General features: G+C 40.6%; 1 protein-coding gene across 1 annotated transcript in view; it reads left to right on the plus strand.

The window, feature by feature from the left end:
• Window positions 1-1716: 1716 nt before the first annotated feature.
• The window catches only part of nsun6 (NOP2/Sun RNA methyltransferase 6), a 31754-nt gene continuing 8107 nt past the window's right edge, over window positions 1717-25363 (plus strand). The window contains exons 1-9 of the mRNA XM_034170718.1: window positions 1717-1882; window positions 13624-13779; window positions 13908-13999; window positions 14237-14343; window positions 14447-14600; window positions 20440-20521; window positions 20735-20854; window positions 24254-24398; window positions 24497-24642. Of these exons, the coding sequence (XP_034026609.1) occupies window positions 1808-1882; window positions 13624-13779; window positions 13908-13999; window positions 14237-14343; window positions 14447-14600; window positions 20440-20521; window positions 20735-20854; window positions 24254-24398; window positions 24497-24642 (1077 nt within the window). The 5' untranslated portion in view covers window positions 1717-1807. The remainder of the gene's footprint in view (window positions 1883-13623; window positions 13780-13907; window positions 14000-14236; window positions 14344-14446; window positions 14601-20439; window positions 20522-20734; window positions 20855-24253; window positions 24399-24496; window positions 24643-25363) is intronic.

A 25363-nucleotide genomic window follows, 5' to 3' on the forward strand; every position in this document is an offset into this window, starting at 1 on the left:
TATATATATATATATATATATATATATATATATATATATATATATATATATATATATATACTCAACAAAAATATAAACGCAACACTTTTGGTTTTGCTCCCATTTTGTATGAGATGAACTCAAAGATCTAAAACTTTTTCCACATACACAATATCACCATTTCCCTCAAATATTGTTCACAAACCAGTCGAAATCTGTGATAGTGAGCACTTCTCCTTTGCTGAGATAATCCATCCCACCTCACAGGTGTGCCATATCAAGATGCTGATTAGACACCATGATTAGTGCACAGGTGTGCCTTAGACTGCCCACAATAAAAGGCCACTCTGAAAGGTGCAGTTTTGTTTTATTGGGGGGGGATACCAGTCAGTATCTGGTGTGACCACCATTTGCCTCATGCAGTGCATCACATCTCCTTCACATCATCCGTGAAGAGAACACCTCTCCAACGTGCCAAATGCCAGCAAATGTGAGCATTTGCCCACTCAAGTCGGTTACGACGACGAACTGGAGTCAGGTCGAGACCCCGATGAGGACAACGAGCATGCAGATGAGCTTCCCTGAGATGGTTTCTGACAGTTTGTGCAGAAATTATTTGGTTATGCAAACCGATTGTTTCAGCAGCTGTCCGAGTGGCTGGTCTCAGTCGATCTTGGAGATGAACATGCTGGATGTGGAGGTCCTGGGCTGGTGTGGTTACACGTGGTCTGCGGTTGTGAGGCTGGTTGGATGTACTGCCAAATTCTCTGAAACGCCTTTGGAGACGGCTTATGGTAGAGAAATGAACATTCAATACACGAGCAACAGCTCTGGTTGACATTCCTGCTGTCAGCATGCCAATTGCACGTTCCCTCAAATCTTGCGACATCTGTGGCATTGTGCTGTGTGATAAAACTGCACCTTTCAGAGTGGCCTTTATTGTGGGCAGTCTAAGGCACACCTGTGCACTAATCATGGTGTCTAATCAGCATCTTGATATGGCACACCTGTGAGGTGGGATGGATTATCTCAGCAAAGGAGAAGTGCTCACTATCACAGATTTAGACTGGTTTGTGAACAATATTTGAGGGAAATGGTGATATTGTGTATGTGGAAAAAGTTTTAGATCTTTGAGTTCATCTCATACAAAATGGGAGCAAAACCAAAAGTGTTGCGTTTATATTTTTGTTGAGTGTATATATATATATATATATATATATATATATATATATATATATATACATATATATATATATAGTTTTTGAAGAATTTTACCATTGTCACGTGTCCGGTCTTTAGTGACGTACCCGGAAGTAGCGCGGTCTTTTGCCTCCAAAATATTGTTGATAAAAACGTGAGTATGTCTGAAGTAAAGTTGGTTTGATGTTTACATGTCAAATCGGCGTTGTTTTTTAAAGCCGGACTCAATTTAACTACAACTGTGAGACGCAGCTGTACATATCACGTATAAAGTTACCGGGAACACGGAGTTTATTGTGTTATCACCATGCATTTACTCAGTTATTTAAAATGCCTCACATTTGTTACATTTAGGTTTATTTAATAGCAACGTGAGAATGAAGATACATTAACTTAAATAGTGTAATATATGCAGCAGCACTGAATGAACAAGCCACAGTAAATTCTTTTTTAAAAGTCTTATCATCTGCAGACATGTAAAATAACAACATTAGAACACATCAACACGCAGAGAGCTTAATTTTGTCTCACTAGGATCAGCTGTAATGTTTTTGACTGTCTTGATGAAAATGTAATAAGATTTTGTGTTATTGATCAGGTATTTCAGTTTTGTGAAAAGAAGAAGGAAATGCCAATTTTCCCTAAAATTTCTCTGAAACCAGAAGTCTACAATTACCTCAAGAGTGTCTTCTTAAACAGTGAGGTAAGACAAGTGTGTATGTGCCCTCTTAAGGAAAAGAATAAATGTATCTCACCAACAGATTCTTTTTTTCTAGTTCAGTTTCAACAAAATAGTGTAATTTTAAACCTGCAACATAACTTTGAGTTTTTATGTTTGTATTTTTTATAGTTAATTGTTTGATTTTGAAAATGTCAAAAAGTGATGAAATAAATAAAAATCATAATTTATGATAATAATAACCTGTATTTAACCAGGTAGAAATTCCATTGAGATCGAAACCTCTTTTACAAGGATGACCAGGCGAAGAAAGTCAGCAGCACACATCATACTGGTCAGGTTAACATCAACATGAGAACATTGGTAATAAATAAAATACAATCATTTTGGTCATAATAACATTGCACATGTTGTAACGTCTCAGACAGATTTAGATTAGAACCATAGGCATTGCGCAAAAGAATCCCATTCGCATTCCCATTCTTGTAAAATAGACCAGAAGGTATTCAAGGAAGTCAGTCTGGGCAGTTTCAGTTTGGATTAAGATTTGGATTAATTGATTAAGATAGAATGCAAAATGTACGCTAAATTGGCTTTTCCATATTAAATTCAAATGTCCACAAAACCCACAATCTGGATCAAACTTTCTCAGGCAACAGTGAGTGCCTTTCTGCACCTGATTGCCAAATAAGAGAGTGATTGGGGAATGTTTGATTAAGATATAATGTAAAATATACATTAAATGGGGTTTTCAATGTTAATTTTAAATAGCCACAAAATCTGTAATCTGGATGAGATCCAGTCAAACATTGTCATTCAATAAAGGACACCATCCTACCTAACCCTGACAAATATGGAAGGAACTCAATCTTTTTTGATAATGTTATGAATTTTTGAAAATTCCTTCAGTGTTAAAGACAGGGATTTTTCCAATATTCCAAGATTTTTCTTGACTTTGCCCTTTGACCTATGACTTTGAAAATTTAATCAGTTCAGGATATGAATCTTCAGTAAAGATTTCATAATGATATATGAAAAATTGTAGGCTCCCGGCTGTTCAAAACCAGACAAACATGATAATAAAATTTGCTGATGACACTACTGTGGTGGGACAGATCTTCAACGGCAACGAGGCAGCCTATAGAGATGAAGCCTATAGAGATGAAGTTGAAAGGCTAGTTGAATGGTGCACAGAAAATAATTTGACCCTGAATGTCAAGAAAACCAAAGAAATTATAGTTGACTTCAGGAAGCGCAAGGATGACCCCTCTCCCTTACAGATTGCAGACCCTGCAGCGGGTCTGCAATCAACTGCTTCTGTAACGGCTCCACTTTGAAGCTTGAAACAATGAAGCAGTGCTCCGACCTGCTGGTTTGTTGGTTCATTGCTTCACTGCTTTTCAGAAGCAACAAGTCCACTTCTTAACCCCTCTCAAAGCCATTTAAAAATGTCAATCATGAGTCACTTTTGTGCGGATTAAAGTCACTAACTGGTACTCTTTTCTTGTTGCAGACAAGAAACGAGAATCGTCCTCTGTTCCATTTGCACAGCTTCAAATGCTGCGCTGCTCTCTGCCGAGTCAAGTTAGAGTCTGGCCGGAATGAATAACTTCAAAGCGAATCACCGTTTAAATCAAATAACACCTCTTTCCAAACGTTGTAACACAGACAACAAACTACAACAGACTAAAATTTTTTTTTTTCCTCCCAGAATTAGACATCCCGCGTTCTTTATGAATTACATTGATATTAGAGCTCAGCTCAGAGGTATGGAGTGACATTCATGCCATTAATGTCTGAAAGGAAATGCTTTTGTGAAAAGTGACCAATTTCATATTTATTTACTTTAAGACTCAATAAAATGTTATTGACATAGAAAACCTTTAAAGGCTACTTTTAGTACACAGAAAATTCACAGGAGGTATTGATAAGGGAATCGATAAGGAATCTGATCGATAAGCGGAATCGATAATGGCATCGATATCAATAAAATCTTATTAATACCCATCCCTTATTATTTATGTTAAAATGTGTTAGTTATGCAAAAGATGTTTAAAAACACACAGAGATGTTTAAATGTAAAAAAACAATGTTTAAAATGTGACAAAAGATAAAAATAGAAGAATAGAAAGTTATTTAAAAACACGTTTAAAATATTTACAAAGGCTGTAAAATGTGTAAATGCATAGACATAAAAACACACATATACTCTTAAAATGTGTTTAAGATGTGTAAAAGAATGAAAAGAAACACAAAGATGTTGAAATTGTGTATATGTTTGTTGTGTGTGTGTGTGTGTGTGTGTGGGGGGGGGGGGGGGGCAGCTATTCATTTGTTCTCTGAGGGAGGCTCACTCTCCCACACTTTGAAAACCCCTGGTGTTCACGACAGGACAGATAGCAGCTGTCAACCTCATCTCCAAGTTGGCGGCAGTAATTACTTGCCTTGACGAAACAATCATTTAAATCCATAGATAAGAGTTAGACAGTTTAATCAAGTTAATCAAGATACTGGATGACACCAGTTCAAATCCACTTCTAAAGAGATTTTATTGTTGGTTGAGAGTTGTTTTACACGATGACGATGATTGTGTTAAGCTACGAATTCTCAAGTTGTCCCAAGAAGCATCTCACTCAACTGACACTAAATGCCTCATGAAAAACAACACTGGCTACAAAAAGCCTTGATGAAGCATAAAAGCATCTTAAAGCTACAGTATGTCAGATTTAGGGGTGTTTAATATGATATCTGCCAAGTTAGACATGAGCAGAAACCTCTATGGTTCATAATCCTGACGACACTTGTGAATTTTATTTTCTTTACCCCAGGCTTAGCATGTTCTTTCATATTAGTTTTGTATTTTTTATGATGTCAAAATATCAGTCATTGCATGAAATACAACCACAATTCTAATGAAATTGGGACATTGTGTAAAATGTAAATAAAACAGAATACAATGATTTTCAAATCTTCTTCAACCTATATTCAATTGAATACACCACAATGACAAGATATTTAATGTTCAGACTGATAGACTCTATTGTTTTTGTGCAAATATTTGCGAATTTTGAAATGGTTTCCTGCAGCACATTTCAAAAAAGTTGGGACGGGCCAACAAAAGACTGGGAAAGTTGATGAATGCTCAGGGAGGTTGTTTGCCAAAATCTCGCAATACATGACCCCATCCATCCTCCCTTCAATACTGTGGAGTCATCCTGTCCCCTTTGCAGAAGAGCACCCCCAGAGTATGATGTTTCCACCCCCATGCTTCACGGTTGGGATGATTTTCTTGGGGTTGTTCTCATCCTCTAAACATGGTAAGTGGAGTTGATTCCAAAAAGCTCTATTCTGGTCTCATCTGACCACATGACCTTCCCCCATGCCTCCTCTGGATCATCCAGATGGTCACTGGTGAACTTCAAATGGACCTGGACATGTGCTGGCTTGAGCAGACAGCATCATGTGTTACTAATGGAATCTTTGTGACTGTGGTCCCAGCTCTCTTCAGGTCATTGACCAGGTCCTCCTGTGTAGTTCTGAGCTTTCTCAGAATCATCCTTACCCCACAAAGTGAGATCTTGCATGGAATCCCAGACCGAGGGAGATTGACAGTAATCTTGTGTTTCTTCCACCTTCTAATAAATAATCATAACAGTTGTCTTCTACCAAGCTGCTTTCCTGTTGTCCTGTAGTCCATCCCAGCCTTGTGCAGGGCTACAGTTTTGTCCCTGGTGTCCTTAGACAGCTCTTTGGTCTTGGCTGTGGTGGACAGGTTGGAGTGTGATTGATTGAGTGTGTGAACAGGTGTCTTTTATACAGGTAACAAGCTCAAACAGGTGCAATTAATACAGGTAAAGAGTGCAGAATAAGAGGGCTTCTTAAAGAAAAATTAACAGGTCTGTGTGAGCCAAAATTCTTGCTGGTTGGTAGGGGTTCAAATACTTATTTGCAGCATTAACATACAAATAAATTATCAAAAAATCATACATTGTGATTTCCGGATTTTTATTTTTTTTTTTAGATTATGTCTCTCACAGTGGATGTGCACCTAAGATGAAAATTTCAGACCCCTCCATGATTTCTAAGTGGGAGAACTTGCAAAATCGAAGGGTGTTCAAATACTTATTTACCTCACTGTATGTAGTTTATGCCATTAGTTCAGAACTCTGCAAGGAATTTATATATACGTGTGTGTGTGTGTGTGTGTGTGTAGCCATCTTATCATTCAAATAATTAGTTTAAAGTTGTTTATAGCTAAAAAGAACTTGCTTATCTAGGTTTGAAGTATGGTTATTAGGGAAGTCAGTTGGTGGCTGACTGGCCTCTAATTGGCCTATTTTATTTCATAGTGATGGGACTGGCCTGTGATTGGCTTGTTCTTTGTCCATGTAGTGATGGAGCCAGAAATCAAACATGGCCTCTTTTGCAAGTCCATGCTTTGCTATGGTTATTGGGGAAGTCAGTTGGTGGCCTGACTGGCCTCTGATGGGCCCGTTCTGCCTTTGCATAGCAATGGAGTTGGCCTCTCATTGGCTCGTTCTACTTCAGTATAGCAGTGGAGCCAGAAATCAAACATGGCTTCTTTTGAAATCTTATGTTTTGTGTTTTGTGGTAGGCAAGAAACACTTTTCAATACATACACATGTTAGTAGAGAGGAGCTTCAGCTAATAGCATAAATGAAGTATAACATTCATAACCATATGTCTGTTAGTGTGTAATTACCTTCAGTGACAAATCAGTGTGTTTGCATAAGCGTTTTCATAAGTTTCCATATAGTCATGGAAACAGGCCCCCTCATTGGTGCTTTTCCACAGACACTATTTTGGCGGTGTTTCAGAGCCAGTGCCAACTTTGAGCCACTTCTTTGCATGTCCACAAACAAAGAACTGGTTGTCACCTCAAAAACTGGTTCCAAACAGGTTCTAAAGTAGCACCAAGGTCTTGCTAGGCCAAAAGTAAGAATGATTTAGGGGCAGGTTTGGAGGCAGGATTATTGGAACCAAGAAAAACCTTTGTCTGCCAAGAGTGTGTCTGAAGATTTGAAAGCGTAAATAGTTAGTACAAGTGAAAGTGAGGACACAAATGGTTTCCTTATGTTGTGGACTCTATCCTTGATGACAGACCAGAATGCTGACAAACTGGGAGCCTAAACTCTGCTGCTGCCACAGCAGTGCGAGAGCCTCTGGCACATGATAGCCTGTCGGAAAGTTTCACGATTCTCAATAAGTGTTGTTGCCAGTCATCTATATTTTGACTGTGTAGTGAACTGCTAATGTTTTTCTTCAGCTTTGTGTCTTTATGTGAGTTTGTATGTTTGTTTTCGTTGAGGCCACCTTGTTGATAAAGTAACCCAAAAGGGGCATGCCTGCTGTGACTGTCACACTTTTTCGTCACAGGTGAATGGCTGACGAAAAAAAATAAATCAGCGGTTGCTCCCTTATGTGCTCTCTTCAGGTTGTTATTGCAGGCTAACAAGTTTGACAACCCTCATTTTATGAAATGGAGCATTATACGTATTGCTTGTAGCAAAAATCTCCATCACCAACAAAGTGAGATCTAAAGGGAAACAAAATCGTGTCTGGCGATGGCATAAATCAATCTGCAGCCTTACCACAAGATGGCACTAAACCCTACATTATCATTCACTTGAAACCAGTTCAAAATAGTAAACACCGAATTATTTAAAGTAAAACACGAGAGGGGGCACTTGGAGAGTGCAACACCCATGCCGTACATGTTGATTGCAGAGCCATGCAAACGAACGCTTTGTGATTCATTGATATGAATTCGTATCCGTACGGGTCCGTGTGGCCTTGAAATTTCATAACGTTTGTTCAATATTTACTTGCTCCTTGACTAACGTACAACCTTTCCACCATGTATAATCTACACTGGCTCCCAACTATTTGAGTTAACAGTTATAACCTTGGGTTTAACTTTTCAAAGTCACCCAAGGTTAGAGGTCCTGTGATCAACTAAAGGAGACGTGGATTCATTTTAGTGTTTGATAGTAACCACAGCTATATCTTCAACTGAATCCTTTAAGTAGCTATTTTAAATATCCCCTATATGTGAGTCCAAACTTTTACCTTGGACTCAGCTTGGGCACAGCTAACCAAAAAGTTAGCTTCGATAACTGGTAATCAGCTAACTAAAAAGTTATCTTTTTTAACGCTAAACTGCCTAAAAACCTATCCGAAGCTACAGATAACCGATAGCTTTCAATTTTGCCTTTCATATGCTTTCAGCTACTAACGAGCCGATTTTGAGTTTAAACACCGCCAAAGCTTCTAATAGAATCAAAGGCAATCACAAACCCAAACAGCCAATGAGCCAGCACTTCTGTCTTTTTGCATGCTGCCCCCTGCTGTAGGAAAGCAGACTTCAGACAACTTTATTGATCCCAAAAAAGGGAAATTACGTTTACACTCCAATTACCTCAGACAAGATACAGCAGTTAATCCAGAATTATTACTTGTTCACCGTAATAATGGCACACATCAAAATTAAAGACAACACGTATACATTTGACATTGTTTATGTGCACTGAACTTGAAGTAGTTCATCTTCTGAATTGAGGCAAAGTGGGTGAAGGCCGCAGCAGGAGGGGCCCGCACCGCCCAGCCTGGGGGTTGAAGGCTGCAGCAGTAAAAACTGCGCTGTCTTCGATGTGGCAAGGAGGAAGCCAGGATGGGGGGAGTGGAGAGACATGGGGGGTGGGGGTAATAGGGATGGAGGGAGGGAGACATGCGTCGTGTGCAGATGAGTTAAATTTCTGACAGTTTCTGTCCGTGTGTGTGTGTGTGTGTGTGTGTGTGTGTGTGTGTGTGTGTGTGTGTGTGTGTGTGTGTGTGTGTGTGTGTGTGTGTGTAAAGTCTGATGTTGCTAGGCAACAGCAGGCTGGGGGGGGGGGGTGTAGATGAGAAGGGGGGGGGGGGGGGCGAATAACTTCACCAAGGCTGTAGATCCTTCTGGGGAAGAGCAGGGAATTTGGCCTTCAGGAGCCGATAAGGCTGCCATGTTGATGTTTGGCGGAGAGATACAGAATTCTATTTACTGCAACCCTGACCGTCAAGAGTCCAAATTTATGAAGAATATTCTCTGGTCCTCAGCAGTACATTTCTTTGCAATGCAGTGATTTGCTCCGAGATTGAATCCATTTTGCGTTTGAGTTCAAGAGTTCACGCAGTTTGAGATTACACAGCATTGCCCAACTCATTAATTATGATGGACTGATGAGGGGACAAAATTCTGGAAGCAGCCGTCTTGCTAATATTCCTGTGGGTCAGGGCAGCACACAAACCAATCAGCACCAAACCTCCCACCATAAAAGCGAATACGAATGAATCCTCAACGTCTTCCACAGAGAGTGGAGCCGCATGTCACACTCCATTCTCTCAGGCGTTGAGAGCAAAGCCCGCTGGGTAGGTTCCATCAGGGCACGCAGGGTCCCCAAACACTTTGAAGGTCGGAGCAGAGATAGAGAGCAGAAAGGAGGAGAGGAGAGGGGAGGAATGCGACCGTCCTTGCCGGTGTCAAGCATTATTTACCTTGAGAGGATATAGTGGTCCAGCAACGAGGCAGAGGTCTTGAAATGGAAAGCAGGTTTGAATTATGGTTTTGATTTAAAAATAAAATAATTCTGAATAGAATAACTACAATAATGTAAACTCTTAAAATGTACAAAGTGATATATAACACATATCTGTTAATTTTAAAATAATGCACTAAATCTGAAGATTTGAACATTAACACACAGATGCCCAAAGGGATTATGGGTAAAGTAAGCCTCTGCTCATACTGATTGGTTGATTCATTCATTCTATGTAAAAAAACAACACAAGTGAATCAATGTAACATGTGTTGGTGTTTACAAATAAATGTGCTTTTGTAAAATATGTCATTTTTTTTCATTAGTGTAAAAAAAAAAAAAGACAAATTTTCAAGATCCCACTAGACAGCACCTAAGTGCATGCATGATGACATCACAACTCTATCCGGTTAGGGAGACAAGATTTATTTCAATAACAAGAACTGTCAAAAAACTTTCTGCGGATGGAGTTGTGTGGCGATAGGAATCGCATTTTGAATGCTTGAGTAACGATGTTAGTCGCACAAAAAAATCAAATAATAGTGAAAACATGTTCGGTACGGTGTCGTAACGCATCAATCAGTCGCTCCATGAGGCGTCATAACATCCGATCGGTTAGCGGCTCCGTGCAGTGTCATAACAGATCAATCAGTTGATATCAGATCAGTCATATCTTATCAGATATTCCTGTCATGTGTGGTGTGTTAAGAAGGATGTAAGGAGCTAAATGTGACATGCAGCCAATCAGAAAGTGAGGTGTCTCACCTGGGAATGTTCGTGTGTGAAATCTGTTCGTGTGTGTTGTTTTTACCATGTGGCTGACACCACACACTGTACAACTAAACCTGTCAGATCTATGATATTTTATCTCCATGTGTGCGGTCTCTCAGGCTTTGGAAACCTACAGATAATTTTAATATCCAGCGGTCGACAACACTGTGATATAACCGGTCGCCAGTAGATGGCGGTGTTCTGTGCATTTTGACACCGGTTATATCACAGCCTGAATCACAATTTAACAGACTTTTCGGCTTGACAAATGCTTTTTTTTGTTTGTTTTTTAACACAAATGAAAAAAATGACATATTTTACAAAAGCACATTTATTTGTAAACACCAACACGTTACATTAATTCAGTCATTTCTCTCCGATTGTTCTGTCTGAGTTATTTTCGTTAGTTACTTCCTCCAAACCATCAACATGTCTATTAGACCCCATTCCTACCAGGCTGCTCAAGGAAGCCCTACCATTAATTAATGCTTCGATCTTAAATATGATCAATCTATCTTTATTAGTTGGCTATGTACCACAGGCTTTTAAGGTGGCAGTAATTAAACCATTACTTAAAAAGCCATCACTTGACCCAGCTATCTTAGCTAATTATAGGCCAATCTCCAACTTTCCTTTTCTCTCAAAAATTCTTGAAAGGGTAGTTGTAAAACAGCTAACTGATCATCTGCAGAGGAATGGTCTATTTGAAGAGTTTCAGTCAGGTTTTAGAATTCATCATAGTACAGAAACAGCATTAGTGAAGGTTACAAATGATCTTCTTATGGCCTCAGACAGTGGACTCATCTCTGTGCTCGTCCTGTTAGACCTCAGTGCTGCTTTTGACACTGTTGACCATAAAATTTTATTACAGAGATTAGAGCATGCCATAGGTATTAAAGGAACTGCGCTGCGGTGGTTTGAATCATATTTATCTAATAGATTACAATTTGTTCATGTAAATGGGGAATCTTCTTCACAGACTAAGGTTAATTATGGAGTTCCACAAGGTTCTGTGCTAGGACCAGTTTTATTCACTTTATACATGCTTCCCTTAGGCAGTATTATTAGAAAGCATTGCTTAAATTTTCATTGTTATGCAGATGATACCCAGCTTTATCTATCCATGAAGCCAGAGGACACACACCAATTAGTTAAACTGCAGGAATGTCTTACAGACATAAAGACATGGATGACCTCTAATTTCCTGCTTTTAAATTCAGATAAAACTGAAGTTATTGTACTTGGCCCCACAAATCTTAGAGACATGGTGTCTAACCAGATCCTTACTCTGGATGGCGTTACCCTGACCTCTAGTAATACTGTGAGAAATCTTGGAGTCATTTTTGGTCAGGATATGTCCTTCAATGTGCATATTAAGCAAATATGTAGGACTGCTTTTTTGCATTTGCGCAATATCTCTAAAATTAGAAAGGTCTTGTCTCAGAGTGATGCTGAAAAACTAATTCATGCATTTATTTCCTCTAGGCTGGACTATTGTAATTCATTATTATCAGGTTGTCCTAAAAGTTCCCTGAAAAGCCTTCAGTTAATTCAAAATGCTGCAGCTAGTGTACTGACGGGGACTAGAAGGAGAGAGCATATTTCACCCATATTGGCCTCTCTTCATTGGCTTCCTGTTAATTCTAGAATAGAATTTAAAATTCTTCTTCTTACTTATAAGGTTTTGAATAATCAGGTCCCATCTTATCTTAGGGACCTCATAGTACCATATCACCCCAATAGTGCGCTTCGCTCTCAGACTGCAGGCTTACTTGTAGTTCCTAGGGTTTGTAAGAGTAGAATGGGAGGCAGAGCCTTCAGCTTTCAGGCTCCTCTCCTCTGGAACCAGCTCCCAATTCGGATCAGGGAGACAGACACCCTCTCTACTTTTAAGATTAGGCTTAAAACTTTCCTTTTTGCTAAAGCTTATAGTTAGGGCTGGATCAGGTGACCCTTAACCATCCCTTAGTTATGCTGCTATAGACTTAGACTGCTGGGGGTTTCCCATAATGCACTGAGTGTTTCTTTCTCTTTTTGCTCTGTATGCACCACTCTGCATTTAATCATTAGTGATTGATCTCTGCTCTCTTCCACAGCATGTCTTTTTCTTGATTCTCTCCCCTCAGCCCCAAACAGTCCCAGCAGAAGACTGCCCCTCCCTGAGCCTGGTTCTGCTGGAGGTTTCTTCCTGTTAAAAGGGAGTTTTTCCTTCCCACTGTCGCCAAGTGCTTGCTCACAGGGGGTCGTTTTGACCGTTGGGGTTTTTCTGTAATTATTGTATGGCTTTTGCCTTACAATATAAAGCGCCTTGGGGCAACTGTTTGTTGTGATTTGGCACTATATAAATAAAATTGATTGATTGATTGACTTAGTTAGTTGTTAGTTTTTACATAGAATGAATTAGTCAACCAATCAGTATGAGTAGAGGCTAAGTTTACCCATAATCCCTTTGGGCACCTGTGTGGTAATGTTCAAATCTTCAGAATGAGTGCATTATTTTAAAATTAACACATATGTGTTATATATCCACTTCGTACATTTTAAGAGTTTACATTAATATAGTTATTCTATCTGGAATAATTTTATTTATAAAGCAAAACCATAAGTGAAACCTGCTTCCCATTTCAAGACCTCTGCCTCATCGCTGGACCACTGTATAGGGTTAAGGAATAATGTTTTGTGTGTGTGTGTGTGTGCGTGCGTGCGTGCGTGCGTGCGTGCGTGCGTGCGTGCGTGCGTGCGTGCGTGCGTGCGTGCGTGTGTTTGGTAGCCAGGCCCTTTCTGCTGGGAGCAGAGTTGAGCTCTGCTCCTCTTACCTACCTCACTGATGCAAAATACATAGCAGACAGGAGCAAAAGAGGTTATAAATGCTTTTCAAGTTACTATTTAAAAAAAATGTTAGCGGCCTAAAAGTTATCGAAACTAAATTTATCGAAAGATAATTGGTCCAATGATGGTTTTAAAACTTATCTGAAAAGCTAATCCACTAACAAAAGCATCAGCTTTGATAATTATCTGTTATCGGATTAGCTGAATATTGCCCACCACTACCTTGGACTATGACCTTGCTGTGTAACTGACTTTTTTCAATATCAAATCATTGTATTCATGGCTGGCCCTCAGTCATTCCACTACATTTGGGCAAAATCAGTCAAAACTCATCAAATTATTTTGTTCACATAGACAGACACACAGGACTGAAAGCAGTACTCCTGCATGGAATACTACTGCTGCACATGGGTGTTAAAAAAATTAATTGGGCTTGAAAAGATGACGTGTCACCAAACTAGTTACAGATTATTGTTCTGTTGACAAATTGTTTCAGGTGTTTTCAGTTTGACTGACATCGATTATTCTGGTTGATTATTGTCTTAGATCTTGATTTGGTTTCACCCTCTGCAGTTGGTAGAAGCGCTGGGGCCCCAGAAGGCAGAACAGCGGTTCCAGAGCTTGCTGACATGCCTGTCACACCCCCCCTTACATACGTGTGTACGGGCCAGTACTCATCTCTCCCCCCTGGAGGAGATCAGAGACCAGCTCTGTAAAGAGCTGGAAAAGGTGATGCTTTGTACTATTGTAGACCATAAAAGAGGAAAAAAAAATGTCATTTTGGCGCCTCCTAGTGGTGGCTGTGGTGAATAAAGGCATTTAAAAAATCATTCACAATGTTGTTGCCCGAGCAGCAGATGTGCAGCTCATCAGCAGTGGAGGGCCCGTGTCAGATTCTTCCTCACCCACGCGTTCCAGATGTGCTGCTCCTTCCTGTCGATGGCCCAAGGTATGCTGGATAAACCAAAACAAATACACACACAGAGCCCAAAAGTAGCAGCGTAACTTTGACTACTGTGGCCGCTGGTGTGATGTAAAAAAACAAACCCACGTGGAATCCTACTGACTGACATCGCAAATAATTTTGAAGAGATGTTCTGTTTCTTTGGTGGATTGCTTTCAAGTGTTAATGTTTTGAGTGGGCACATGGTGGTGCATTTGCTTATGCTGCCGTTTGCATTCTCAGGCCAGTGGAGCAGCTCTGCTCAGAGGTAGTGGTGGATGCTCAGTGTGGGAGTGCAGTTCTGAGAGGGGCTCATGTCTTCACCCCAGGGATCACTGCTGGCCCAAAGTGTAAGGAACATTTCATTAACATTAAGTCCACAATCCCTCTGGTCTTCAAAAGCAGTTTTTATTGATTAAATGTGAGCCTACTTGTGATGTGTTGAATCTTCAGTCATGAAGTGTGGAGACGTGGTGTCCGTCTTTTCTGACTTGGAAGGCAAATGCACCCGGGGAGCCACCAACTTTGAGGGGATGAAAGTGTTTCTTGGAAATGGAGTTGCTGAAATGAATCGCTCCAGTATCTTCTGCACAGATGAACCACCCAGGTCAGTATCGTGTTTTTAAGCAGTGGTGGGCACAGCTAACCAAAAAGTTAGCTTCGATAACCGTTAATCTGCTAACTGAAAAGTTAACTTTTATAAAGCTTAACTGATAAACCCCTAAAAAATTTAGCGGAAGTTACAGCTAAACTGATAAGTTTTGGTATTGTCTCCAGTACACTGGCAGCTACTAATACTTCTGAGTAAATTCAAAGGCAGTCACAATCAACAACAAGCCAGCCTTTCTGTCTATGATCAGCCTTCTCTCAGCAAAAGAGACCTGGTGACCAGAAAGAAAGGAAGGGGAGAGGGGAAAAAAAAAGATAATTTATTTTCACAGCCATACAGTCTTGCAGACATGTACAGCAAGGCAGGACTTCTGGTTAAAATTTAAAATATCAGCTATATGTTTTAGTTTTAAAGTAATGCGCTAATTTTGAAGGTTTGAGCGTTTATAGACACACATGCCAAAAGGCATTATGGAAAAATGAGCTTCCTGTCATCAGTGGTTGGTCGGTTTATTTATATGTAAACCCCAACACACACGTTACTGTAACGTGCGTGTTGGGTTTTTACAAACAAATCGTTTGTAAAACCCACATTTCAATTAATGAAAGTCTGTATAACTGTGGGCGTGGTTGCTTTGAGTGACTGGGTCCAGTGACTCCACCTCTCACAGCCTTTGACCTTAACGGAGCCACTTGCTGTTGTGTTGTTAGTCTGTCTGTTTGGGGTATTTTATTACAAACAACTGGAATAATATAGCTTGTTGTGCGGTGAAACGTGTTAACGGATCGTCTAAGGTGTCTCTGTTGAAACATACACACTGAGTGATACTCTCATCGTATTCAATGTTGTATGCTAACAGTGTTAGCACTTTTACCAGCTGTCAGTAGGTCCACTTAAGGCAGGATTACAGAGGAAATAAGTGGCTGATAACTTTTGCTGTCTACACCAAAGTAAATCGTTAGGAGAACAATTGAGCAGTCCCCAAAAATATGACTTAATAAACATCCAAATTGAGGTTAGCCTGTTAGCTGGTGCTTCAGAGTCACAGAGAGAGGTGTGTTCAGACATCACACATGCTGCTCCTTTATGCATTAATGAGTTCATCGTGAATTTGTGTGGATATGGCGACGCCCAGACAGGGTGGACATTTCGGCTGTTCTGGGTCTCTATAGAAAACCAATTGGTGACATTACACAGCCTTTGTCCAGTATATACAGTCTATGTTAGAGACAGAAAAGCTCATCTACAGGAGCAGATTGGATGAACTGTAAATGGTGTGGGTAATTGTTTTGCTTGAAATATACAAGGTATGTTAGAAAACTATCCGACCTTTTTATTTTTTGCAAAAACTATATGGATTTGAATCATGTGCGCTTGCATCAGCCAAGCTTGAACCTTCATGCCCATGCGTGAGTTTTTTTCACGCCTCTCGGTTGCGTCATTCGCCTGTGAGCACAGGTTGAGTGACCAGTGGTCCACCCCCTCGTCGGATTTTCATTGCAAGGAAAATGTCTGAATGATTTGGAGCTTTGCTGCATCAAATTTTTCCAGAAACTGTGAGAGACAGCAAGGTGGAAACCATTCAGAAGATTCAGATGGCTTTCAAGGATGATTCTATGGGGATCACACAGATTAAGGAGTGTTACAACCGGTTTAAAGATGGCGCACAATGGCGGAGGGCACGCCGCGCTCCGAGCGGCGATCGACAGGCTGAAATGACCAGATCATTTCCAAACTGAACGCTGTGTTGATCCGGGATGTCATCTGACTACTACAGAAATGGCAGAAGAGGTGGACATACCACTTTTTCTGCACATTCCACTGTTACAGGAGTTTTTGTCATGGAAAGAGGAGCGGAGGAATTCGCCACGGAGCCGCTAATGGCGCGGGACAAAAGCACCTCCGTGTTGGTCTCTCAGGACATGTTGTAACATGCCCAGCTCTTGCACCATTCGGAAGATTCAGACGGCTTTCGGTGGCTTTTCAGTCGTGTGACTATCCGAGAAATTGTGGACGACATGGACATGCCACAACATGTCCTGTGAGGCTTCATCACGGCATTGCTTTTTGTTCTCCACCATTAGCGGCTCCGTCCCGACGCACAAATTCCTCTGCACGTCTTTTCATGACAAAAACTCCTGTAACAGTGGAATGTGCCAAAAAAGTGCTATGTCCACATCTTCTGCCATTTCTGTAGTAGTCAGACGACGTCCCGGATCAACACAGCGTTCAGTTTGGAAATGATCTGGTCGTTTCAGCCTGTCGATTGCATCTCGGAGCGCGGCGCGCCCTCCGCCATTGTGCGCCGTCTTTAAACCGGTTGTAACACTCCTTAATCTGTGTGATCCCCATAGAATCGTCCCTGAAAGCCGTATGAATCTTCCGAATGGTGTCCACCTGGCTGTCTCTCACAGTTTCTGGAAAAATTTGATGCAGCAAAGCTCCAAATTTCCTCACAATGAAAATCCGACGAGGGGGGTGGACCACTGCTCACTCAAAGCGTGCTCACAATCGAATGACGCAACCGAAAGGCGTGAAAAAACTCACGCATGTGCACGAAGGTTCAAGCTTGGCTGATGCAAGCGCACATGATTCAAATCCATATAGTTTTTGCAAAAAATATAAAGGTCGGATAGTTTTCTAACAGACCTCGTATATTGTAAGCTTTCTGTGTAATGTCAAAAAAACAAAACTAATATACAGTGCATTTTTTTTTGTTGTTGTTGTTGATAAAAGCCCCAGGATGAGATGCTCCTCAGTGCTATGCCTTTACTTTTATGTCATATGTGGGCACAGGCCCTTGTACTGTTACACTGATTACAAACGTTTTTAGATTGTGTGTTAAGTCAGTGTTACCTAGCTGGTTATCAATTGACTGATGTTAGCAGGGAAGCTTTCTTTACCTTCTTTTAGGTGATCAGAACCAGTGGTGGGCACAGATAACCAAAAAATTAACTTTGATAACAGATAATCAGATAACTGAAAAGTTATCTTTGATAAAGGTAAAACGATAAACCACCCAAAAATGTATCGGAAGTTACAGATAACCAATAAATTCCAGTATTGTCTCTGGTACATTTGCAACTACTGACAAGCTGAATTTGAGTTTTAACACCACGATCGTTTCTGGTAGCATCAAAAGTGACAACAAACCCAAACAATGAGCCCACACTTCTGTCTTTGAACATCTTGCCCCCTGCTGGAAGCTCTTGTTTACTACATGGCTTCCAGCACAGAAGCAAGCTGAGAGGAGCCGCAAAGCTCAGCCCTCTACCCAATCACAACGCTCCCCTCAGGGGGAGGTCTTGGAAAATAAAGCAATGCTGAGTTATGGTTGGTGTATAAATAAAATGAATACTGATAGAATAACTCCATTAATGTCAATTCTGTCATTTGTAGAAAGTTAAAATATAACATATATCTTTTAATATTGACTAATGCACTAATTCTGAAGTTTTGCAACAAACACAGACAGATCGCAAAGGATTCTGGGTAAAATGTGCCTCTGCTAAACACTGTTTGGTTTAGTCATGCATTATGTAAACCAACAAGTTAATGTGACGTGCGTCGTGTGTTGGTGTTTACAGATAAATGTGCTTTTGTAAAATATTCCATTTTTTTGTAAAAACAGGCATTTTTATGGAGCCCTGGAAGTGTCATCGCAAAATGTTTTGCATGTGGAGAGAATGTGCGCTCATTTTATTATATTGTGCGCACGTTTTAATCATTGTTTGAGTAAAACAAGGGCACGATCTACTTAAACATGGCCACAATTTGTAAAACGTGCACTCAATATTGTCTTGACACATAAATGTTGGCTATTAGCCAACAAACCAGCAGACAGTGTAATACATTTCCCCATTAGAAATGGATCTGGTCAGAGTGTATCATCATGGTTTGGGCACACACGGACATATAACTCCAGCTGCCCAGCATGACATCATCTGGAGTTTAAGCACATTAAAAAGGATGCTGAGGGTGAAGCGTCTCCCCGTTGTGAGGATGACAATTTAGGTCATATTATGAAGTTCATTTTGAACGAAAGGAAAACGTGCGCACGTTTTATTAATTCGAGGGCTCAATTAAAGGAAAATGTGCGCACGAATTATCACGGCCAGGAAAATGTGCACACGTTTTATTAATTTGAGAGCACATTTTATTAATTTGTGGGCTCACTTAAAGGAAAACGTGCACAAATTATCATGGCCAGAAAAAATATCACTTTAAGTGACCTCTCCCGGTTTCCGTTCTCCCATCAAGAGTTTTTGTAAATTAAGTTTGGAAAAAAGCTTCTGTTTACCTTTTGCTTCTGGAAACACGAGTCCGACGTGTGGTTTTTGAACGTACAATGTGTGTGAGAGCATAAATCGTGCGCTCTGAACTTTTACACAGTGCGGTTCTGTCGTACACTTTGAGCTGTAGCCAAGTACAGTGATTGAAAATATATCAGCCCAGCTTCAGGGCCAATACTGCCATGAACACTACTGGCCAGTAGATGGCAGTAGAGACGTTGAAAACTTGCCAAAACAAAATTCCAGATAATCCGTGTCTGCTACATTTAAGATGCGTGGAATTTAATAAACGCAGACACAATAACAACGTCTATAAACCCAGAGAATATATTTACAGGAGTTTTAGGCACTAGCGTTTAATGCTGTTGTCCGTAGAGCCTGATCAGAGTGTTTCAAATGCATTTCTCATGTCGTGAACGTACTGAGATTACCTTGTCCTACCCATAATGCACTGCTGGGCACAGCATATATCCACACTAAAACCTTAAAAATTAGCACATTACTTTAAAACTAAAACATATATCTGATATTTTCACTTTATAAAACTTCAGACATGACATTAATTTAAATAACTTGTCCTAAATTAGTTTAGTTAAAAGTTGAACCATAAGTTAAAAATGTATGCCTCTGGATGACTTGGGTGATATTGCCCTCATATTAGTATGGTGTTAAAAGAAATGAATTTTTTTGGGGGGGGGACCAGTTCTCCTTTGCCTGTAGAGGATAGAATGGTTTGTTCTTGAAGCAGCTCTTCTCTGTTTTGCAGAGGGTAGAACTACACATCAGCTACGAAACATTTAACAGTTAGGTGCTCAACTGATTTTAAATTTTATAAAGGTTTGTAGCTGTTCAGCTTTATTTACCACGTTATCGGCCTATAAATTATGACAAAAATTTATAGCAAGATAATTAGTCCGATAATGGTTTTTAAAGTTATCTAAAAAGATAATCTGATAATGAAAACATTATCTTCGATAATTATCGGTTATCAGATTATCAGAACTGTGCCCACCACTGACCAGAACACACAGTCTCACTATAGTCACCAAGGTCAGCTTTGATCTCTGTATGTACATGGAGGCCCCTCCGTTTTTTCTTTCTTTGTTTCTTTATTTATTTTGAAAGCCCTGCCTCTGTTTATCCCTGTTTACACCCAATGTCGATCTGTTTCCCATTTGGGCTGACAGGTTTTTAGCATATAAAACTTATTTATTTATTTATTTTAAGTCTTGCAGTGTTTTTGGTCATCTGTTGGTGTTAGCCGACTGTGTTAGCTCCACATTCAATTCCCAAAAACAAACCACAATCCTAGCTGGCTGTACTTTAGACCCTATACCTTTACAGTGAGTACAGTGTACAGGCTGTTATAGGCAACTGAGGCAATTGAATGGCTAATTTTTCAAGTGAGGTTACAGTCTGTTGACATTAAAAAAAAAGTGATTAACATCTGTACAAACCTTCATAATGCACCTTTAATAGTTTCAGGGCAAAGTGAAATTGTGGAATGTAACTTAATTATTACTCACTTGTTTTTGCAAATTTAGGGGTATCGGTGTCCGGATGGTTGAGCCGCTTTACAAAAGTCCTTCTTTTGATGAGGTTCTACCCAACCTCGTGTTTCTACAGGTATTTATTCTGTTAGAATGAATAATGTAGTTATTATTATATACTTCTTTACTACTGTGTAACAGTCCGTGATACATAATGCAGCCTTAAACTATGTCACTGATAAAATAATGTGTATCTTTGCCTCAAAGTTCAGAAGATGAACACATGAATGAACTGGTCCAGTTTTTGTTGACTTTACTTACATGTACAGTTTAATTCCATGTTTTTCAGAACCTTCCCTCTGTGGTTGTGGGTCATGTGCTTGGGCCTCGTTCTGGAGAACGCATCCTGGATATGTGCGCTGCACCAGGAGGGAAAACGTGCCACATCGCTGCGCTCATGGGGGATCGGGTACAACTGACGGCTCAGCTCCAGCAGACACAGAAAACATTCAGGATTTCCTATTAAATCTCAATTCATTTTTAATACAGCACATTCTGAAAATCTGCTTAAAGTCTCAGCTCCAGCACTGCATGGCAACATGAATTTGTGTTTAAGTGATCTAAAATCCCTCTTCTTGGAAAGAACATGTCCGACATAATGCATTTTAATTAAATTAGTAGGTATTTGATTTAGGTCTGAGCAAATGTAGTGGACACTTTGACAAAATCTGATAGAAGTTGAAATGGAAATGAGCAGCAGTGGAAAAACAAACAAACAAACAAAAAACTGAATTGGAAAAGTGCAATATTTTATACCACAATACTTGTACTGATTAATCAGGTACTGGAGGGTCTCCAGTTTGGTGAACTCAGAATCGCATGTCTGATTTTTGCAGATGATGTGATTCTGTTGGCTTAATCAGGATGAGACCTCCGATGGGCACTGGACAGGTTTGAGGCACTGTGAAGTGACTGGGATGAGGATCAGCTCCTCCAAATCTGAGACCATGGTCTTCTGTCAGAAAAGTGTGGACTGCCCCCTCTGGGTCAGGGGAGTGATATTGTCCCAAGCGGAGGAGTTTAATTATCTTGGGGTCTTGTTCACAAGTAAATGGACTGCATTTATATAGCGCTTTTCCATCTATATCAGAAGCTCAAAGCGCTGCACCGATGTCAGGGTGCTGCCATGCAAGGCGCTCACTACACACCGGGATAAATTCAGGGATTAACGGCCTTGCCCAAGGGCCCTTAGTGATTTTCCAGCTAGACGGGTTTGAACGGAGGGTCCCTGGTCTCAAGACCACTGCTTAACCACTAGACCATCACCTCTGCATGTTTTCCCACAGGACAGTCCTCCTGTCCTCACCTATGATCATGAACTTTGGGTAGTGACCGAAAGAACAAGGTTGTGCATATAGAGGCTTTGCACGTTACGTCACAGGTCACATGCAGGGCGATACCACCCACAGCTGCCTGTCTAGTTTAACTGGTCACAATACGCTTGGCTGTGAAAACAAGCCATCTCAACTCCTCTTTTCTTCATTTTTTGCAGTTTTTCTGCTATTACACCATGGGAAGGGTTAGAAATAGTAAGTTTTGAAAAAGCATTCCACTAAAACATTACTCCTTTCATTAAGTAAGCTCCTGCTGCTACTACTACTACTACAAAAAAAGAATGAGCTGGATTTTTCTCCACAATCACACAGCAGCACACAACATTAAATAAAGTTAATGGTGAATAATATTGCAAAGGATAGGGTTAGAAATACTGACATTAAAAACAAACGCGCCACAAAACATTACTCGTCTGGCTACGGAAGCCGTGCAGGGACCACGATAACAAGAGGAAGACTCGGCTCGGTTTTCCTCCACAAACACACAGCAGTGTTCACAACATTAAATAAAGTTCATGGTGAAAATTTTCACTAAATACTATTATAAATATGCAAGTTTGCAATCCTCAATTAACTTATTAAGTCCTGAGTGTACTTACACGTGCGGTGATAATGTCGATCCAGGTCCAGTCAGCTGCTGTGTACAAGCACCCAAAAACTGCAATTTTCTCCTTGTACCCCAGCAATTCAGCACCAGAAAGATGCCTGGTATGTTCATTTACTCCACTATCAGGTTCAGAGATGATGAGTTTATCTCAAAGCTTGTCCAAAACTTTGCAGTACTTACATTGTTTCTCGTGTAAATAATCTTGGAAGTCCTGCACTTGACCGGCAGCGTGGCAGTGGGAGTGCCCTGGAAGTGGCCAGGTCACGTGACTGCATAGCCTCTATACAAGCGACGGAAATTATTTTCCTCCATTGGGTATCTGGGCTTACACTCAGGGACAGGATGAGAAGCTCAAACATCAGGGAGGGATAGGGAGTCACTACTTGTTCGCATCGTAAGGAGCCAGCTGAGGTGGTCTGGGCATCTGGTGAGGATGTCCCCCTGGTCATCTCCCTAGGGAGGTCTTCTAGGCATGTCCACCTGAGAGGAGGCCTTGGGGAAGACCCAGGACATGCTGAATGGATTGTACTTCCCAGCTGACTTGGGAATGTCTTGAGATCCCCCTGAAAAAGTTATGACTTTGCAGAGGATGCAGAAGTGTGGGCTGAGATGGATGGTCTACTGCCACCATAACCCAGACCTGGATACATGGTAGAAAATCCCATTTTGGAATTGACCAGAAGACCATCTTCCTTGCCATAGAGGGATTCCCACAGTGATGACAATGACTTATACTGAACTGTACAGTCTGCAGGACTGTGTACTCTTAAAAAATCTGAGAGGTTAAAAAAAACTGAGAGGTCTGTGACATTAAGGATGATTTTTTTTTTTTGTCATATTCAGATCATCATCATCATCATCTTCAACCACTTATCTGGGTTCACACCGCGGGGGCAACAGCTCCAGCATGTACACCAGGACTTCCCTTTCCTGGGCCACATTGACCACCTCTGACTGTGGGACCCCGTTACCTTCCCAGGCCAGTGTGGAGATATAATCTCTCCACCTAGTCCTGGGTCTTCCCCGGTGTCTTCTCCCAGATGGACGTGCCTGGAACACCTCCCTAGGGAGGCGCACAGGAGGCATCCTTACCAGATGCCTGAACCACCTCAGCTGACTCCTTTCAATGCGAAAGAGCAGCGGCTCTACTCCGAGCTCCCCACGGATGACCATAGTTCTCACCCTATCTCTAAGGGATCTCTAGTCATATTCAGATGTATCTCTTCTCTTTCATGTAGTTGCTGGTTTGTAAAATACACTGTAAAAAATTGAAGAATGTTCAAGATATGGGAACTGTGGATCCTCAAGCCAACTGTTGAACATTTCAAGTGATCTTATTCAATATTTGTAGTTTTTGTGTTGTATTCTGTACTTGGATGAGAAAGTCTGACAGAAATGTGCCGATTTAATTTGTACCGCAACCTTGAAATCATGATTTATACCATGAGGGAGTTGGACTGTTAGAGCCCTGCCTTGTCGGGCATCATAAGAAATTGCAGCCTTTTCAATACATTACTGGATATTATAGTTATTTGTGGGAGGCCTGGATGGACCAGTTGTTTGTCTGGGTGGTTGCAAATCAGGACCCAGGGTGGTTCTGTAATGTGGTGGATGCGGTAATGTGCAGCACCAGTGTGTGCTCCCAGACCTGACCTGTGAATGAAGTTGACAAAATAATCAGAAAATTCTTTCAGTATAACAATAGAAACACTGCATGTGTTTTTAGTCAGGTCCAGTTCATACAGTAAGTGTACATTTGTTTTTGTTTTTCTGGCTAATTCACATTGTATCATCAGATTACATAAGAATAAATTCATCCTTAGTTCTGACTATAATGTGTCAAACTATAAACTTTGTGTCCATGCAGGGTGAGGTCATCGCATTGGACAGGATCAGAAATAAGATAGATCGCATAAATCAGAATGCTCAAATGTTGAGTTTGAGTTGCATTAAAGCTTACTGGTTTAACAGCACGCAGGCTGTGAGCAGGGACCCGGATCAGGAAACTGAAGGTACCACAGACGGCAGCGACACAGCTCCTCGATTTCTTTCTGAATAACATCAGCACACAGTTTGTAGATAATAAGTGGTGTTTGTGTACATGTTATAGGGCCGCCGTTCCTACCCGAGAGTTTTGACCGGGTTTTGTTGGACGCTCCCTGTAGCGGTTTGGGACAGAGACCTAGCATGGCATCGACTTGGAGCCTGAAGGAGATCTGTTCCTACCAGCCGCTGCAGCGCAAGTTAATACACTCGGTATGTTTTCCCACAAACATGGCATTTTTCACAGAAAGAAAATTAGATGACTCATTTTGATCACGAGGTGGCAGCATTTAGCAGTTATTTTGTTGCTTTTTGCTGCGTGGTATAAAGAGGGAACTTCAGAATTCCATTTTTGCACATGATGGCTGTAGTGGAGGAAAGAAATTTAAAGTGCAACTTGCAACACTCAAAGAAAATGGTAAATCAGCATATGGGGTAGAAGTACTAAAGTGTTACTGGAGGAATGGGAAAGTGTGTTCACACATTTGACTGGTAGCGTATACAGTGGCTTGTAAAAGTATTCAGCCCCTTGGTATTTCACGCATTTTAATTTGTTAATGCCATTTCAGATACAAAAAGTAAATCAGGTTTCTCAATATAAAAATGTCTAAAATTATCCTCCTTAGTCTCAAACTGAAAGTAAATTTCTACAACTTGATATAAATTAATTAAAAATATAAAAGCCAAGATGATGGGTTGCATAAGTAATCAGCCCCTTTGGTATAATACCTGTAAATGATTAGTTTGACCTCTTAAACCCTAGAGTCCCCAAATGTGGAGACTTGCCCTGTTTTGGAACATTTGAACACTCATAACTAACCAATGCTGACACCAACATACACTTATTATACATCAAAATGTCAAGCGAAGTCTCCTCTGCAAAAGTATCCACTTCAGTCACATATCAACTAACCACAGCTGAAACCAAGCAAAT

The sequence above is a fragment of the Thalassophryne amazonica genome, chromosome 1, assembly GCF_902500255.1.
Source record: "Thalassophryne amazonica chromosome 1, fThaAma1.1, whole genome shotgun sequence".
Lineage (NCBI taxonomy): Eukaryota > Metazoa > Chordata > Actinopteri > Batrachoidiformes > Batrachoididae > Thalassophryne > Thalassophryne amazonica.